At 38.9% G+C, this 19,009-nt stretch overlaps 3 protein-coding genes and 1 long non-coding RNA gene across 9 annotated transcripts in view; 2 read left to right on the top strand and 2 right to left on the bottom strand.

Moving 5' to 3' along the window:
* The window catches only part of LOC112817416 (testis-specific Y-encoded-like protein 1), a 32,579-nt gene extending 13,700 nt beyond the window's left edge, over nucleotides 1–18,879 (top strand). For 2 of the 3 annotated variants that reach the window (XM_025864509.2, XM_073893813.1), the window contains 3 exons: nucleotides 11,439–11,520; nucleotides 12,599–12,678; nucleotides 17,618–18,879. The gene's annotated coding sequence lies outside the window, so the exon portion shown is untranslated. The remainder of the gene's footprint in view (nucleotides 1–11,438; nucleotides 11,521–12,598; nucleotides 12,679–17,617) is intronic. The other variant, XM_073893814.1, reaches the window with a different exon arrangement.
* Nucleotides 1–19,009, top strand: part of COL10A1 (collagen type X alpha 1 chain) — a 154,066-nt gene that overhangs the window by 5,155 nt on the left and 129,902 nt on the right. Inside the window, exons 1-2 of one of the 3 annotated variants that reach the window (XM_073893809.1) lie at nucleotides 4,329–4,570; nucleotides 12,599–12,678. The exons of 1 other annotated variant lie outside the window; for it this stretch is intronic. In XM_073893809.1, coding sequence (XP_073749910.1) covers nucleotides 4,429–4,570; nucleotides 12,599–12,678 — 222 coding nt within the window. In that variant the 5' untranslated portion in view covers nucleotides 4,329–4,428. Of the gene's footprint in view, nucleotides 1–4,328; nucleotides 4,571–12,598; nucleotides 12,679–17,617; nucleotides 17,663–19,009 lie in introns of those variants that run through there. One more of the 3 variants, XM_073893810.1, reaches the window with a different exon arrangement.
* On the bottom strand, nucleotides 1,940–4,215 carry LOC141372980 (uncharacterized). Its single transcript, XR_012378538.1, has 4 exons — nucleotides 4,141–4,215; nucleotides 2,872–2,917; nucleotides 2,510–2,629; nucleotides 1,940–2,079 (listed from the first exon to the last, which is right to left on the bottom strand). It is a non-coding gene; the product is annotated as an uncharacterized lncRNA (long non-coding RNA).
* NT5DC1 (5'-nucleotidase domain containing 1) overlaps nucleotides 14,342–19,009 on the bottom strand; it is a 150,280-nt gene continuing 145,612 nt past the window's right edge. For both annotated transcript variants that reach the window (XM_025864489.2, XM_025864498.2), the window contains exon 12: nucleotides 14,342–16,125. In XM_025864489.2, the coding sequence (XP_025720274.1) occupies nucleotides 16,010–16,125 (116 nt within the window). In that variant the 3' untranslated portion in view covers nucleotides 14,342–16,009. The remainder of the gene's footprint in view (nucleotides 16,126–19,009) is intronic.

Here is a 19,009-nt window from a genome sequence, read left to right as displayed (position 1 = left end):
TCTCTTGTGCCATCCAAGGAAGGATTCAGCAAGGTCAATAGGGAGTCCTTGAGCCAGCCAGAGTCAGCTGCCAACTGAGTCCCAAATCTTTTAGGAGTGGTCTTGCCTTAGTTTCCTAGCCATACTCAGTCATTGGCTGGAGCAGCTCATAGGAGGTAGGGCCAGAATGCAAAGGAGGCTATAGATGCAGGGTGCAGCATTCAGGTTCTTGAACAATTACTCTCCTTATATTTGGAAGACTGCGAGGTGCATTTTCATGGCCACCACATCAAACTTCACACTGAATTGGTACCAAAGCCAGATCCACCCTTGATTCTTGCCTGCAAGAAATTCAATTAGACTAGCATCTTCTTTGAATGTGAAGGAAGCTGTTCTTCAGCCATTGTTTTCCCAAAAAGCAGGACAGCTTTCTGTTGGAAATGGCAATTTTGCCTGGCCCTGGACACACAGGGTTTGTCTGCTGAAGATGCCTTTGTCTTGTCTGAGGAAGAGAAGCGTTTCCATAGAAAGCTTCTGTTGCTGCTCAACTTAATTCTGGGCGTTGGAGCCCTGGAGAGGTGACTCAAGTCATAGGGACATAACTCCTTCCATATGTTAAGGGTCATTTAGGGGAAATTGTTTGAAAATTCAGTATCTTTTGGCTGTAATGGTCCATGAAATAACTTTTAAAGAAAAGAAGGAAAAAAAGAAAGATGGAGATGGGGGTGAGGGAGGAGGAAAGCAACATCAGGGAAGCGACTTACAAGGAAGGTTCACCCACATTACAATATTGACACATTACTCTGAGCAGTGGATAAAGACAGGTTGAGTGATCTTGCTATTCCCATTTTTTTTTTTTAAGTAGGCTATACACAACTTAGGGCGTGAACTCACAACCCCAAGATCAAAAGTCGCATGCTCCACTGACTAAGCCAGCCAGGTGCCCCTAATGATTCCCATTTTATAAAATGTGGAAATTGAGATTAAAAAAGTTAAACCACCTGCCCAAATTCCCATTGCTCATGAAGGCAGAGATGGAAATGCAGCCCATGTCTTTTGCCCTCATCCAATAAGACTGGGTCTACACAATACCAATAAAGAAATAACAAATGAACAAAGGGAATGTTAACATCTGATGGATTGAGAACTGTTGACTTAATGGCATTGAATCCAGGATCCTGAATTCTTGTTTCTCCTTTTAGTGATTGGGCACTTCCCCAACAACAACTAGTATCTTCCCGGATGTGCAGAGGGGAATAGAATGATAAGATTTAACGTTAAATTGGGATGACCACACGGTCTTATTTCTAAGAAAGCACCTTTGCATTTTATATGTTGCGTAGAATTGCAGACAATATAAGGAGTGAGTGTGCAGGTTCTTGAGTCAGATTACGGCTCTATCAGTGCTGTGTGACTGTGGATAAACCACTCAGTTCCTCTTTGCTTGAGTTCCTTCTGAGGTAATGTAAAATGGAGGTCATAATATTGTTACCTCTCGGGGTTGTTCTGAGGATTAAATGAGATAACACCTTTAGAAGACACTAACTAAATGTAGGCTATAATGAATACATAACCAGAAACCCTATCATTTTGAAAAGATAAACAGCAGTGGATATTTCCTAAATTTTCCAGTATTTACTATACAGTTTAGTAAAGTCATTCCTATTTGACTGTATTATGTTTGAACTTTTGTTAAAGTCCTACTAGTCCTGTGGCAAATGAAAATTACCTCCTGGATTTTCATGGCATTTCCTGCAAATATTTTTCCATACGGTCATGTTACTGATATATCTTTTTCTCTGTAGTGAGGCTTATTGCCAATTGCCTACAGAACAGGCTTTGTTGTGTATCCAAAATCCAATATTCTAATATGCAGATAAAATGATTCATACCTATAATATATATCAACTCAACGCAAAATAAAATGCTAGCACAGTCATATCATTCATTTTGGTAAAACCTTTTAAATTTTGCATTTAAATCAAATAATCAAATTCATTGCAGTCTTCAATGAGATAGTCACTAGGTTATATTATCGTAGATGCCAAGGAAGAAGCCCCTATGCGGCCATCCTTGTCTAGCCGGGATGAGGAGACCGATCTGCATAAAACCACCAAGAAAATTAAAGATAGAAGGTAAATTCTAATTTGCATGGTGAAGGTCATAAGAGCTATAGAAATTCAGAGGCCTATCAGAATGGTAAGGTGATAAGGAAAGGTTATGCATAGGAGATGGGAAGAGGCAGTTTGGCAATTAATATCTTACCATGAGTGAGTTAACTACTCTGTGATTCCTGGGTCCTTGTTTATGAAATTAAATGCATTAAAATGCCTAAGGCAATCAACATGAGGTAGGCTTGAATGGAGTTTCAAGAATGGGCAGGTTATTATTAGTGGGAAATTGATTCCGTTGACAGGAATAATTAAAGCTAGGGATGGGTATATTTCAAGTAGTAGAGATAAAAATCTTTAAAAAGGTTTGGTATATGCAATGAGAAAAAAGGTGCACAGGTAGTAGCAGTCTTACATACTTTTCTAATTTTCTGTTGCAAATAGCAAATTCTTTCTTTCTTGTATGGCAAAGGAACTTTCATTCCACATTTGCTGCTTCTCTGCTTCTTGGCTCAGGTTATAATCCTAGAGAATTAATCCTTCCACACCGCAAAGATTTCATAAGAAAGGAGACAAGGCAGAGTAGTGTCAAAGAATAACCCAAAGTCATAAAGTCATTTAATTATAGCACATTGTTTACTTACTTACAAAGAGGATAAATCAGTAGATTGATTTCACCCCACAGAGGCAAAATAGGTTTTTTAAAAGAGGAAAAAAAGGAGAGAAAAGTAATTGTAGTCTGAGAAGAGTGAATCTTGTTTGCACAATTTTTATGGGTTACCTGATTAGCTGCAGCAGTCAATCTGGACAGTCTGTCCTTGAATAGGCTGATTAGGGGTACAAAAATATCTTAATTGCTTATAAATTCTCTAGTAAATCTTTGTGAGCTAAACTATGAAGCTGCATGAGAGGCTGTTTCTCTGTGATGTCTGCCAGTGTTTTTTTATCAGCACCTCATTCTTAGTTGCACAGGATCTGCACTACTTCCCTCAATATATCAGCTACTTTTTTGTAAATGTGTTTCCCCTACATCCTTACTTTTCACTGGATCCTCTTCTGAGTCCTAATTTAAAAGTGATCATAATCTGCGGTGCTCTGTAGTGTAGTTTCTATTACAAAGAGTTATAATCATAAACATTTTTCTAATATGAATTTAAGATGTTAAACAAAAATATGCAAAATTTAAGTTTTCCTTCATTCTTGTATTTGTCTAAGTATTAACACCAGTTTTTCCATATTCCAGCAAACAATACATAGAACAGTATTGACATTACTGTTAGATGAATTGTATGAGCCGACTTGAAAAGAGAAATTTTAAGTAAATATTTTAACATTAACATTTTAAATGTTACTTAAACTATTTTAATTTGGACAATTAATAGTTTCAGTGCCCCAAACAGTTGATTATTGCTTCCATCCTGCAGTAAACTATCATAGGGGCAAATTTTGGCAAATATTTGCTGGCTTCATGCCCACAGGCATTATAAAGCAAGAACTCCTTTTAGATTAGGATTATAACCTGAGAATAAGCAACATATATGCACAATTTTGGAAATTAAAATCTGAGATCACGTCTTTTTCAGTAATGCTTAAAGGCTAAATTTGCGTGCTCACGGGTGTGGGTCGGCTCTAAGTAAGGAAAATACATTTGCTACTTATATTAGTTAAAAGTGAAGAGGTAATATTGTCCAACAGCTTCACAGGTGTTGGCCAACATACATAAATACATGAAATAATTCTTCATTATGTCTTGTTAGGATGAGAGAAGCCTCCCTTTCCACAGCTTCTAAGTTTTTAAATCAACACTTCTCTTAAGACGAAACTGCTCATCTCAATTCTTTGGTAATAGTCATGAATCTGTACACTAAAAAAAGCAGGCATGTGAATTGCTGAGTCCATCTTACCATCCACGAAAGGCCCTATGAGCGGACGGACTCGAACAATTACTTAACCTTTCTTATCTTTTAAGTATTTTAAGAGAAAATTAACAGTGTAGGTGACTTAGAAATTCATTCAGAGCCTTAGAAATGCACATTAACACAATTCTCACATGTTTGAATTTGGTCTGCACCCAGTCATGTAAACCAAATCTTTTACAAATCTACTCCAGACCATCACATCTTACACACCACCACACAAAGACAAAGGCATACCCTTGACTGTCGTAATCACAAGGCTCAGCGAATTCTCGCGCGATGTGACGACGCCGCTGCCGTGATGTCACCGGTTGCCATAGCAGCATCCCTCCCGAGTGGAAAAGAGGGGCGGATTGGGGCGGAGCGCGGCTTCTGCGGAGGACAAGGGACGCTCTCCTCCTGCAGGTTTGCCTTCTACCAAAATGAGCGGCCTGGATGAGGGCAGCAATCTTTCTGTCGCTAAAGACTGCGGCCTAGCTACTGGCGACCATGCCCCGGGACATCCGGACCTAAACCAGAGCCAGGGCGAGGAAACCGAGGCGACGCCGGTGATGGCGGACACAGGTGAGGGCGGCTTGGAGACCGCCGCGGAGGGAGGCGCACCCCAGAACCCCGCTAGTTGTGCGCCGGTGCTCCGCGTTCGAGTTTTTGGGAGTCGCGGCCGTGTAGCGACCAGAACGGGCCAGAAAGAGGTTCTGCTTCCCACGGAAGGTTTGGCAGCAGCCCCTGCCTCAGCCTCCGCTGCGGTGGCGACCGACAATAGCCAGGAAAATGGCTGTCAGCGTAGAGAGCCGCAGGGCCCTGCTGGGGAGAAAGCTCTAGAAGCCTGTGGCGCAGGGGGGTTGGGGTCTCAGATGACGCCTGGGGCGAAGGCCAAGGAAATGACAAAAAAGTGCGCCGTTTCAGCGGCTGCGGAAAAGGAGGGAGGAGCAGAGGAGGTGGTGGAGGAGAAGAAGGTGATGCAGAAGGAAAAAAAGGTGGTAGGAGGAATGAAAGAGGAGACACGGGGCAAGGCCCCGAAGATCAATAACTGTATGGATTCGCTGGAGGCCATCGATCAGGAGCTGTCAAATGTCAATGCCCAGGCTGACAGGGCCTTCCTTCAGCTGGAGCGCAAGTTTGGCCGCATGCGAAGGCTTCATATGCAGCGCAGAAGTTTCATTATCCAAAATATCCCAGGTTTCTGGGTCACTGCCTTTCGGAACCACCCCCAGCTGTCACCTATGATCAGTGGCCAAGATGAAGACATGATGAGGTACATGATCAATTTGGAGGTGGAGGAGCTCAAACACCCCAGAGCAGGCTGCAAATTCAAGTTCATCTTTCAGAGCAACCCCTACTTCCGAAATGAGGGGCTCGTCAAAGAATATGAGCGCAGATCCTCTGGCAGGGTGGTGTCTCTTTCCACTCCAATCCGCTGGCACAGGGGCCAAGACCCCCAGTCCCATATCCACAGGAACCGGGAAGGAAACACTATCCCTAGTTTCTTTAACTGGTTCTCAGACCACAGCCTTCTAGAATTCGACAGGATTGCGGAGATTATCAAAGCAGAACTGTGGCCCAATCCCCTACAATACTACCTGATGGGTGAAGGGCCTCGCCGTGGAATTCGAGACCCAGCAAGGCAGCCAGTGGAGAGCCCCAGGTCCTTCAGGTTCCAGTCTGGCTAACTGATGACCTTGTGAGAAGCTCCTGCACAAGTCTCCTCACCACATCCCCTTGAACCTATGCTTAGCCAACAGCATGCAGTCTTCTATCTGCTTTCTCTTCATACTGGAGTATTTTATTCTTTGGTTCTTCCAAATCTTCAACAATCAGTTGCAAGGTTGACTCTTATACGCTTGTGTTCTTCTTCCTCTGGACCTTCATGCTCTTCTGTATCCTGTTACATGTTCCAAGTGCATGGCCTTGCACTGCTTCTATGCCAAGCACATGATGCTGTAGATAGATAGGCACTGCCTTCCTTTGCATGCCTTGGGCCCTGTCTGTGACCATGGTCTTCTCCCAGATTTTTAAGTGGTTATCTACCACAAAGAAGCTTGAAATACCTTTGCAAATAACTAGCTGGGCTTCATACTTAATGCTGACTGTCCTCCTGATACCCATGTACTGTATGTCAAGTTCTTTGAATTTCACTGCTGCAAGATGAAGCTGATCTAGATGATGCCAGCCGTCAACCCAAACTGGACATTCTGGCTACCACTGACTGGTTCCTAGCTGCCTTCCTGGCCTGTGCCATCCACCCAGCTGGTTATCTGGCAGAATAAGGTGGCTGGTGGGGGCTGCTAGGCATGAATGAGGTAACAGATGAGAGGTGTTCAGTGTTACTGCATTGGTCTTCTTTTGCCTTTGGGCACTCTGCTTTGTGAACAGGTACTGGTGAGTATGAAGGTCTGTGCTATGGCCCACCCAAACCTGCTCTCGGCCTTCTGGGTAAACTTCGCATAGGCACCACTGCCTGCTTCCTCAGCAACTATCTGTGGACTTAAGATCCCAGGCAGCACATAGGGAACTTCCCCTCAAACTCCCTGCCCCATCAAAGAGTTACCTATAAACCCAGTTGGCTGTTGGGCAGGTTGGGCAGTCATACATGATCGTGTATGACTATACAAGGCTGGGAATGGTTCACTTCCAGCAGTTAGGCTTTCTGAGCTGTAGCCAACAAACACCCTTAATCTGGGCAGCTTTGTTAGGTATCCCCCTCCTAGCTCTTGCACTCATTCTCAGAATGACAGGATGAAGTTGCTAGGGTGGCGGCCCTGAGGGAGAGGTGTTTCTGGTCTGTGGGGCCTGTTCTGTATCTGTCTCTCTTTCTCTCACCCCCCCTCCCCCCGCCCCGCCACCACCACCCTGTTCTCTCTGCTTCCCTCTCCCTCCCTTCCTCCCTCTCTCAAACAGTTACAGCTCGGAAACAGAAAACTGAACTGGCAAAAGCAGGCTTTTTGTTTAATTTGCTCTCACCTTGATTGTGTCCAGAGGGAGAAAGGTACTGTACAGGAGACTCCAGATCTCTTACTGTGCTCTTCTGCCCTCATGCTTCCCCCCACTTCCTTCTTAGTAGGGTCTGAAAGTTTCAAAGGGAGACCTGTAGGTTGTTTAGTTATGAGCAGTGTTCTTTTGGGCCAACTTTGACGACCCCACCCTTTTCCCAAAACCTGTGTGTTTCTTGAGTTTAGTTTGAGCAGCAGAGGGGAAAGACGGGGGGAGGGGGCTCACAGTGATGGATTTAAGGCAGACCCAGAGCAGGGTGTGGTCTAAAGCAACCAAAACTTAGTTTCACTCTTTTTTAAACCTGGAAATTTGGGGGGGGGTGGCCTTGGATCACTTAGAAATAACCCCAGGGCAGCATTTTGAGGGTCACCTCTGTCCTCTATTTTATTACTGCTTTGATGTCCCCGGGGCCTCCATCCTATGGCCTGGCCTTCCTGGCTCTCCCTCCTCAGCTTCCACATTTCCTTCCCTGCTTCTCTCCCAAAAACAGGGAGCAGGCTGCAGTCTACACTGTGGGAGATGCCGGGCTTCCCTCCTAGGGCGGTATGGGGATGTGTGGTGTCTGGATTTCCAGTAGGTGGGACAGCAGTGCCGTCAGGGCTGTCTTACTTGGGTGGTATATAGTGCTAGTAATGACTGTCTGCCTTTCTCCTTTTTTTTGAAGGCCTTGCTCTAAGCTCTAAGTGTGTTTGGGAGGTCTGGGCACAGCAAGTGGGGAGGGTGCTGTGGCCTGAGGAACCTGAACGCCCAGAAACAGAAATGAACCTGCTGTGGAGTAGTCTTGGAAAGGCACAGGGAAGACTGGAACCCTGCAGGGTTGGGGATGGTGGGGAGAGGTCCCTGAAGCTTCTCTCAGGAGAGGTGGGAGAATCAAAGTGGTTGATGTTTAAAGAGGATGCTTGGAGTAGTTTTCCCTTGAATTCACCAGTAGATTTTTTATACAGAAAAATGCAAGTCTGGATGTTTTCTCTCTATTATTATAGGAGTGTTCTTTTCTATGTGGAAGATTAATGGTATATACTCCTTATTTCACTGTATTTGAGTAAAATCCTATTAATTCCTTTCTCTATTTTTGCTTGCTGGCAAAATTGACATTTACAGGTCTGCTTTTTGCTTGTAATTGAGAATGTGTGCAAAAATATCAAACTTGTTCCTGTGCAGTATGAAACCTGTGAATATTCATTAATATATCAGCTTGTTCTGGTCTGTCTGTATATATAGTTGTAAGAAATATAATTTGAATGTGATCTTTGAAATTTTGCAAATTGTTGCTGTGTCTTGTGAAAGTAATCTCAAAAAGAAAAACTCTAACTCGATTGTCTTGATATTTCTTGCCCTAATAATAATGTTGTACTTGACACTTTATGTTCCTAACCAGTGTAAGTACTTGTAGAATTGCTCTGTCAAACTAAACAAGGATCATTAAGTACTTTAGTCTTCTTCTATGTGCTCAAAGGAAAAATAAAGTCTGTCACTCTGCTGTATTTCTTCTTTTCACCAAAAAATAAAAATAAAATTCTGTGTTGTCTAGGCTAATAAAAGGTTGGGAATTCATTAAAGTTATCCAATTGTCACAGTAAGCATTTTCCTGAAGCTTCAAAAAAAAAAAAAAAGCCACCAAATTTCTAAGACATTTTTTTCTTGGAAAAGCCTAACTGCATGCTCATGAACATAATTTTTCCTATTCAACCAGTGCAGTTCTTGAAGGTAATTGAAGCACCATTTCTTGATTTTAGTCATTTACTTAAAATACTGTTTTTAGTAGAAAACATTTTTGGCTTTTTAAGTTTTTATTTTAATTCCAGTTAATTAACATACAGTGTTATATTAGCTTCAGGTCTACAATATAGTGATTCAACAGTTTCATACATCACCCTGTACTCATCTTAGCAAGTGCACTCCTTAATCCCTATTACCCATTTAACCCAACCCCTCACTCCCTCCTCTCTGGTAGCCATCAGTTTGTTCTCTATAATTAAGAGTAGTTTCTTGATTTATCTTTCCCCCCCTTTCCTTGTTTGTTTTGTTTCTTAAATTCCACATATGAATGAAATCATAATGGTATTTGTCTTTGACTGACTTATTTCGCTTAGTGGAAAACTTTTTTATAAAGATTTTTATTTATTTGACCAAGATACAGTGAGAGAGGGAACACAAGCAGGGGGAATGGGAGTGGGAGAAGCAGGCTTCCTGCTGAGCAAGGAGCCCCATGTGGGGCTCGATGTGGGGCTCGATGCGGGGCTCGATGTGGGGCTCGATCCCAGGACTCTGGGATCATGACTTGAGCCAAAGGCAGCTGCTTAACGACTGAGCCACCCAGGCGCCCCAGTGGAAAACTACTCTTAATGCACCATTCTTGTTTACATTTTTGTTAACTGATCTTATTCTTTTCTGGGTGAGCTTAAGATAGACTTTTGGAAGAAATTAATCTTTGTGTATTCTTTAAGTGCTTAATTTCTTTTCCTACAAGTGTGTTGCTTCAAAAAGAAAGAATAACCAAAAAAATTGGGACTGACACAGTGTATAGAAACAAATGATCTCAGACATCTCAATCTAATTACCAATAATGTTTTGCTGTTCAGCAGTTGTCACATGAAGTTTTGGAAGCTAAATACTTCTGCAATCTCTGGAGTTGAGGGAGCTATGGATATTGCAAGACCTGTGAAAATGAATGGTATTTTTAGCCATCTAAACAAAAATTTTACATAAATGGCCCCAAATTATTATTAAACAGACCTGCTGACTCTTGATGCAATCTGTACTTGCAAGTTTTACTTAAGTATAATTTTTTCTAGGCCTGGAGAACTTTAAGTTTTAGAGAGCTAGGTTTTCTTTGCAAACTGTACACGCAACTTAATTCTAAATTTTCCTTATAGTGTTCATTTTACCTTTTCAATTTAGTGATTGATTTTTTCTGCATCAACCACTTGTTTCAAGCATTATCTCTTATCCTTTTCTGGACATGGTCAGAAAAATGTCATTTTTTTGCCCTTGGTTTATTATCAGCTTTAACCAGTAGTATTCATTTTTCTAGTAGGTTGGTGCTCCTCATTTGTTAGATTACCATGGTTTCTGTTCTGTTTAATAAAATTAGACTCAATTAGACATTATGTAGGTTTCACTTACCAATTGGTTTACTCCTATATCCCTGTTTCATTTCTTTTCATTGCCTTTTCTTTTTTAAAAACTTTTTATTTATTCATGAGAGACAGAGAGAGAGAGAGAGAGAGAGAGAGAGGCAGAGGGAGAAGCAGGCTCCCAAGGGGCAGGGAGCCCAATGTGGGACTCGATCCCAGGACCCTGGGATCATGACCTGAGCCAAAGGCAGATGCTTAACCATCTGAGCCACCCAGGCGCCCGCCTTGTTTTTGTTAATTCTAGACCCAAATAATTCCTTATGCAGACCTTCAAATCAGTTATGAGGTTCTCTCGTCCTCTGTTCACCAAAGAAGTATCATTTGGTCTGCTCAGGCCATATTGCCGTTAGTAGGGTCATTCTTCATAATTTCCCTGGTGCCTACATAAAAGAATCTCCTTGGGCATTCTTTTCCATTTCTGGGTATTCAGCTTAGACCAGACTCACAAAAGGCTTCTCTAACCTACTCAGGGTCCTTTCTCCCCACGATTCCTGTTGCTGCTACTGCTTCTCCTTTATCTCTAGTTGACTCAAGTTTCTGTAATCAGTGTTTATCATAAAAACAAACAAAAATTACCTGTACTCTTTTTGAATCCCCTGCTCCACAGAGTCACAGCTTGAGCCTTGGATATCTGATTTGCGTCAGAGATACTGTCTGGTTTGACAATCTCCAGAAATCTGAGGTGTGTCGGGCACATCCATTTGTGTTCACATGTTACTTTCATAGTCCTGACACAGGTCTTACTATCTCCACTTAAATAGTTGAGAAAACAGGCTCAGAAAGTTGAAGTAAATGTGCCTAAGATGCAAGTCACAGAGACGTGAATTTTTTTACTTCAAGCCTAGGGTATCTTCCATTATTATAAACATCTGTACTAAATTTGTCATAAAACAAAAATCATATTTATGTGAATAATCCGGACTCAGTTGAAGTTATTCTTCATTCATTCATGAATGGTCTTTGAAAGGGGTACTTTTTTTTAACCACTTAATACAGGGTTCCATACAGTCACAGATTAAAACACTACTGAAATTTACAAATGCAATCTTGATAATTGCTGCAAAAATGAATGAAATTAGCAGTTTGTTGCCTTCATCAAAGGGAGTAAGTGTACCAAAAGGACTTTAAATATTATATTTATGAAATTTAGTTCCTAGGAACTGTAAAGAAGTGTTGACATTTGTATTAAACTTAGAGAATTTGAGTATTTTTTAATTGATTCAACATGGTGACTGCTTTTAACAGGCACTTAATAATTTATTTATGTTAATTAATTTTTTAAAGTGTTCTTTTTTTTTTTTAAGTACAATCTACCCCCCCAATGCAAGGCTAAACTCAACGCCCAAGATCAAGAGTCTTCTGCTCTACCAACTGTGAGCCAGCCAGGTACCCCATTCTTCTTTTTATTAAACTTTATTAAGCTTTAATCTTTACCAAGAAAGTGCCAAGGCCAACCCACCAATAAAGTAAAATAAAGTTGTTGTTTTTTTTTAAGACTCTGAGAACAGGTGCATGGTATAAGAACCTGACTGCCAAGCAGGTTGTGATATAGTTGTCATTCTATTTTTTTTTTAAGTTTTATTTATTTATTTGACAGAGGGAGCGCAAGTAGGCAGAGCAGTAAATAGAGGGAGAGGGAGAAGCAGGTTCCCCACTGAGCAGGGAGCCCAATGCAGGGCTCGATCCCAGGACCCTGGGATCATGACCTGAGCCGAAGGCAGAGGCTTAACCAACTGAGCCACCCAGGCGCCCCTATAGTTGTCATTCTAATTAATGACCCAAATTCTCTCAATAGGCCCAGATATCCCATCTCCCATTAAGTTTACTTGGATCGGTTTTCATTATTCCCTTTCCATTTTGGTTTCCTCAGCACCAAAGGGGAAATTTGCTAAGTATGCAAGGTGAACGTTTGAACCTGAATATGAAGAGTTGACCTGCTTACTAATAACTTTAGTTTATGTGGCTTCCAAGAAGAGTAGACTTCATTTTATGTTTTAGGACTCCCATGTGGTTCTTGGTTCTCTTTTTTACTCTTCCAGTTAAGTTCTATGTTATAGATCTTTGCTTTAATATTTTTTACTAAATTGTTACTTTAGGACAGAGCCTGTGTATTTCTAATCCCTCACATGTCCTAGCATGGTGTGATTGTTAAATAGAAGTGTGGTTTTAAACTGAGAATTTGCCCCGATCTTTTCCAATGTTGGAAGACTTTTATGTGTCAGTCAACTAAGGGCATGAATTTTGGGGTGAAACTTGGGCTCATGTATATACGCTGTTCCTTAGTAACAGTACAATTTTGAGCAAGGATGTTATTTAACCTCTGTGAATTTCAATGTCCTTATCTGTAAAATTTTAATAATTATACACACCTCATAGGGATGTTGTAGGGGATAAATAAGGAACATGAAGTAGCCTGGTGAAGAGTTAGCACTCATTGCCATTATTTTTTTGCCATTATTTCTAGAGACCAACAAGAGATACCTTTTTGAATTCACCCTATGTGGACTGGACCATGCCCAAGGATTTTCATGGGTAGCACAGTGGGTGAGTTAACTCTTGAATATATCCCAGTCTTGCACTAATCTGGAAGTCAGCTCTTATGGTAATCTTCTTCTCAAGACTCTGAGAAGAGGTAAGGGAATGTTACTGTAACATCACATTTAAGAAAAAGCTATCCATGTGATTCTAATATAGTCAAGGTTATTATATCCAAAGAGAGTTTGACATTCTATTTTATGCTGGTTTGTTATATAATCATATAGATTTTTCATTCAAACCAGTTCAATAAAAGTGTGTGTATACATGTATGAGTGTGTATATATACATATGTGTGTATATATATATATATATTTTTTTTTTTGCTTTAAATACATATATTTAAAGTTGTTGGATATGAAAATTGGTGGGGAAATAATACCTGATTTCAAATTTAAATAACTCAGAAGTATAGTTGACCCTTGAACGATGTGGGGATTAGGGCCCCCTCCCCCATGCAGTCAAAAATCCATGCGTAATGTTTGACTCTCCTGCCAAACTTGACTACTAATACCCTACTGTTAACTGGAACCCTTACCGATAACATTAATACATACTTTGTATATGTATTGTATGCTATATAAAGTAAGCTAGAAAAAAGAAAATGTTAAAATCATAAGGAAAATACATTTACAGTACTGTATCAAGAAATATTTGCATATAAGTGGACCCATGCAGTTCAGACCCATGAATTTCAAGAGTAAACTTTAGTTGATTTTAGATTGCAATTCATGGTTTAACTCATGAAGTTTCTCTACCTCAATATTCTAAAAACCAAATTCTGACAAACTGTTACCACTGTGACATTCAGATCTTACCTCTGCTGATGAGATCAACAGTGGCCAGCAAGGAAAATCTAAAATCCCTTGCATTTATTTGTAGTTATCTTTCAGATGATGAATGTTTGCCTGTATGCTAATATTAAACTTAAGTCCTCCGTCCATTTACACAATTTTCCTGCTTTCTTGCTTCATGTAACTTTATTAAAGTATAGCTTTTCTTCTCTAATATCTTTTTAATTTTTATAGTGCCATTTTTAAATTATTTTTACTTTTCATATCCAATTAGAAACACTGGCACTTCTTAGAAAAAATGAAATAAAAAAACTTAAAAGTCTAATTATCCAACAGAAAAACAACATTCATTAGAAGAACTGACTCTGCTAGAAGTGTATTAGGAAACTTGGAAATAAAACTCTAACCTTGTCTTTTGACAAGATGGAAAAAACTGAGGTCAGATTAGATATATATGGTAACTTGTTCAGACCCCTTAGGTAAGTACTGGTAAAAGTAGGATGGGAACTTCTGACTTGAGTTCCAATTTTTTTCAATCCTTAGTGACCAAAAAAGTGCAATTAACATATTTTGGGGTGCTCATTTTTCATATTAATAATAACAGTTTATAAACATTTAAAGATACTTTCTTGGGGCACCTGGGTGGCTCAGATGTTAAGCGTCTGCCTTCAGCTCAGGCCATGATCCCAGGGTCCTGGGATCAAGCCCCGCATCTGGCTCCCTGCTCAGCGGGAAGCCTGCTTCTCCCTCTCCCACTCCACCCTGCTTGTGTTCCCTCTCTCGCTGTCTCTCTCTCTTTCAAATAAATAAGTAAAATCTTAAAAAGAAAAAAAAGATACATTCTTCTTTCCCATTGACAAAATAAATCCACATAAGGAAAAATAGCTTTATTTTTAAAGAAATTAAGTATCTATTTGTATACGTGAGACAGCATCTTTCATTTAGCCCTAAGATGATTGTGTGTTCGTTATATTCCAATAAGATTTTGGAAATCAATTTTAAATACATTACCATATACTTATTAGTAGATATCAAACAGAGCTACTGACATTGAGGAAAAAATTTCAGTAACTGTTTACCCAGCCTGAGATACTCATTCCCAGAATACATTTGGGATTATTTGAGCATTTAAAAATTTAATGAAATATTTATCTTTTCATTGCATGCATCAATATGTTAACTTCTCTGCTACAATCCAGGTAAAATAATGATAGTGACCATTGTGTTTTCTGACACTGTCCATGATGGACAGAGCGAAATTATAAAGAGTAGCCAGGAATTTAATTGTAAACATCTGGCTCCAGACATCTTGCCACAAGTAGCTACTATTAGAGGACTATACAAAGCACATGGAACACAATAATCCTGGATTGTAATATAACTATGAGACCTCTTAATGCATTTTTCTCAATCTTTTTTTCATTACTACCCCCCGAGAAAAATTAAATTCAACCAAATTAAATTTAATTAATAAATTTAACTTTAAATTCTGTTTTTCCCTAATGAGAGAAATTAATGCTAAAGAGTAAGATTTACTGGGTAGGGTTGAGCTTTGGAGGGGCACAATTCATTGCACTATCTAATATGTTTTTCACCCCAAGAACGAATTTTTGTCCCATTGAGAATATATATGTTAAGGTGAATGAAAATTAATTATATAGCCTTTAACATTATTGGGGGGGGAACGCTTATGAGTAACATTAGAGGTTGAAATAGTTGGCTTCTCTTCTCATTTCTGTCCCATACTGGCTGTGTGGTATCACAAGAAATCCTCTTTAGCTCCTTGTTTTGGAAAACTTAAGAATAGCATCAAACCTGATAGCTTGGATAGTCTATTCTCACTAGACTCAGTATTTTTGGTTTTAAGTGGAAGGAACAGATAGAGATCAGTTATTCTCAATTCTGGCTGCACTTTTCCCAGGGCAGGTAAAAGATATCAATGCTCATCTATATTTCCAGACCAATTAAACCAATCTCTGGAGGTTATGGTATAGCTAGTGATTCTTGAACTTTAGTATATGAATCCACTAATATTAAAACACAGGGTGCTGGGTTGCATCCCCAGCATTTCTGATTCTGCAGGCCTTGCGTGGGGACTGCAAATTTGTATTTCTATCAGATTCTCAGGTGATGCTGTGTTAGTGGTTTGGGGATTATACTTTGAGAACCACTGGTCTAGGCATATGTGTAAATTGTGTGTGTGTGTGTGTGTGTGTGTGTGTGTGTGTGTGTGTGTGAATATATGTATATATTACACAGGTGATTCCTAATCCACAGATGAATCCTAATCTCAGAACTATTGGTATAGAAAATATTAAGGTTCTTTTCAGTTCTAAGATACTGAGATTTTAACATAATGAGAGTTGTTGGGCATAAAGATGGTCTATACAGAAAGGAGACCTATGGAAAAAACATCAATTTCTTGGTCAGTTATCATTAAGAATTTGTTCCTATAAAGCATTTTATAGTATTTTTTGAAAGATAACATTTTTACAGTAGACTTGCTGCATATATAGTTCTTCACTTCATTTTCCAGTAAAGACAGTTTATTTGCTTGTCAGTGTCTCATTATTTGATAAGATCAATGGAGGGTTTGGATAGTAGCCAGCTGTTTTTGAATTGCTTGAAGAAAACCTTGAAAATTTGTAGTCCAGGGGTAATTCTGGGAAAAAGAACAATTTTATTATTTTGCAGATCTCAAAAGGCCATTCATAAATATAAACAAATCAAAATTTGAGTCACTGATAATAAAACTTATTTTTTAGAGTTTTGTGATTTTAATTTCTTTTGTCACCTGGATAGGTTGCACCTAACATGAAGAGTATAGATGTTTTTCTCCATAAAATTTACAATAATTTAAGTCAAGACACATTTAGAAGTTTTATAAATCATCTTCAGAGATCTAACTAGTGAGTTTAATTTTAACATTCTCTGTACAAAAGTTAACACACAAAATAGGCATGCTCATCTAATTTGTTTTTTTAATTTAAAAGTCTCTCAGGCTCTACTCAGAGCATCATGTAACTGGTAAATGAGAACTAATAATCTTCTTGGCCCTTAGTAATAAGAGAGTTACTAAGAATAATTTTTGAATGCTTAGATAAATAAGGATTTTAATATACACAGTGTGGCAGCTTTCTCCATATGATAATCATCTCTCTCTCTCACACACACACACACACACACACTCTCTCTCTCTCTCACATACACGTGCATGCACAGCCACAAGGGAAATTGGGAGAGAGAACATAAAATGCGTACTTTATCGATGGGGAGACATTGTGACATCTTTAAATTTCTCAAAAGCTAGCCTTCAGATATCTTCTTCCCAAATTTCTTCCAAGGAAACATTACCAGAAATATTACAAGTGAAACATTATGATAGATGCCATGTTATGATACTCATTCCACATGTAGATGCTGGGCAATAATCCTTATTTCAAAAATCTCACAAGTAAAACATCATTTGGAAGTACTGAGTACTTTGAAAATGACACTAGCATAAAAATTATACTTTATATTAAATGCCAGTGAGAATCATCAAGTCCAGGTAGTTAATCCTCATGAGGAAAACACTAGTGCTAGAAACTGGGAAGCAGGAACACTGCCTGTCTGATGCCTGAAAAACCTAAGATGTTGTAAACAGAAAAACGTTCAGTATTAGTGAATTTCATTGGTCTTGACCGCTCAGTTAGCTGTGGTATATTTTGAGCCACACATTAAAAAGGCATTGGAAAGTAAATTGCTAACACTGAGTTTCTAAAATCATATATGTGAGGTCTTGGACTTCTAAGAAGCCACCAAAATGATACAGGCTAAGAGTTCAACCAGTCATCTTTTCCTCTCTTTCCTATACATTTGCTGAAGTAAATGTTTAGGTTTCTGCATGGCTATTACTGTAAGGTTAAAAATGGTTACATTATCACAATCCTTATAAACCAATCATCACTATAATGTATATAGCTAGCAAGTGCAAACTTATAAAATCTATAAAAATGAGTCTTTGTAATTAAATGTTAATGAGATAACCAAACCTAACAAGATATTCATTAAGAAAGAAACATTTCATGAATACAAAGAGGTTTTAAGAGGCAAAGGCGGAGTATTTGTTTTTCACCTCCTATCTCACTTAAAGCAAATATTTTCTCTTCCAGGTAGCAGAAAAGATCTGTTAAGAAATCTGGGCATTTTATAACCAGGTGAGATCAGATGACTCTTCTATTAAAACAAGGATCTCCAGACTGGGGATTCAACAAGAGGGAAAGAATGGCATCTCTGTTACAGGAAAGTCATTTCTGGTGCTCTTTGGAAGAAAAGAGAAAGGCAGACAAATCCTGAATTCTTATTTACCACAACAATATTCTATTAAACTCTGTGTATTAAATACACATCACATCAACCATATTATCTAGCAATTAAATGAAGTGAGCCAAAATGAACAAATATTCTTGAACAGTAAGTTCAACGTAAAATATAACAGAAACAGAAAAACTCTGGATCTTTTTTTTTTAAAAGGTATTAGCAGGATAACATGTATATATAGATTCTATCCTCAACACGTCTGAAGCCATGGCCATCAGTATTTTTCTCCCAGCCATTTTTCTTACTTGAAAAATAAGGTAAATTACACAGTCGTATCCAATTTTACTGAATATGTTACTGAAATAATCAATTTCAAGTTTTCTGTGAGATAGAACTTCTTTATGAGAATGTGAACATAGCAGAGTGCTAACTTAGAGACTAACACTTTGCTTTCTAAGGAAGTATCCCAGACATCAAAATCAACAATTGAATATGACACATCAACTCTCTCCTCCCTTCACCACAAAAAATCGGTACATGTTTAACTTTGTTTGACTACTGTTAAGTCCTTCTTAATATTTTCTCCTGAGAAAAGGTAGAAGACAAAAGCCCAGTGCCAAGTTCTTTTCCAGGGGGCTGTGGAAGAAAGCTTTTGGCAAATGAAAACGGGAGATGCACTAATGTTAATACTGCTTCTTTAAGGAGAGGTAATTACTCCCAGAAGATGGAGAGGGGGTTATTTTCTCATTCTTCGGAGAAATATTTAAATCCTAGAATAATGAAGATTCACTTTACTTTGACTTTCTTACTATTTCATAACCATATCTCATTGAACCAGTTTTTATCCACGTACTATTGCAATAATTCATCGGCTTCCATTATCACATTACTTTGTTCTCTCACTATAAATCTGAATCACTTTGAAATAAAGGAAGAATGAAATAGAAAAACTGAAAATAATAGTTCAATTCTGGGCTAGCCCTTTCAAGTTACAAGTTCCATGTCTTTTACAGGAAAATTGTTTGTAAAAGGAAGAAATATATTTAGGTTATCTTTCTTTAATCTTATGTGTGTAAGCATGGAACAAAATGAAAATTAAGCTATTCTTTTGAAACTAATGAGAATGAGATATTATTTTAATGAGGATATACTGACATATTGGATTTGTAGGCTGGCATAGAGAATGGACTTTTTGGAAGGTTATATGTATTTTAGGGTTGTAATTATCATCATATCATCATCAT

This window comes from Callorhinus ursinus, unplaced genomic scaffold, assembly GCF_003265705.2.
Source record: "Callorhinus ursinus isolate GAN/ISIS: 27379988/994484 unplaced genomic scaffold, GSC_fseal_2.0 scaffold6, whole genome shotgun sequence".
Taxonomy (NCBI): domain Eukaryota; kingdom Metazoa; phylum Chordata; class Mammalia; order Carnivora; family Otariidae; genus Callorhinus; species Callorhinus ursinus.
The sequence above is the reverse complement of the archived record's forward strand: the minus strand, read 5'-3'. Positions and strand labels throughout refer to the sequence as shown.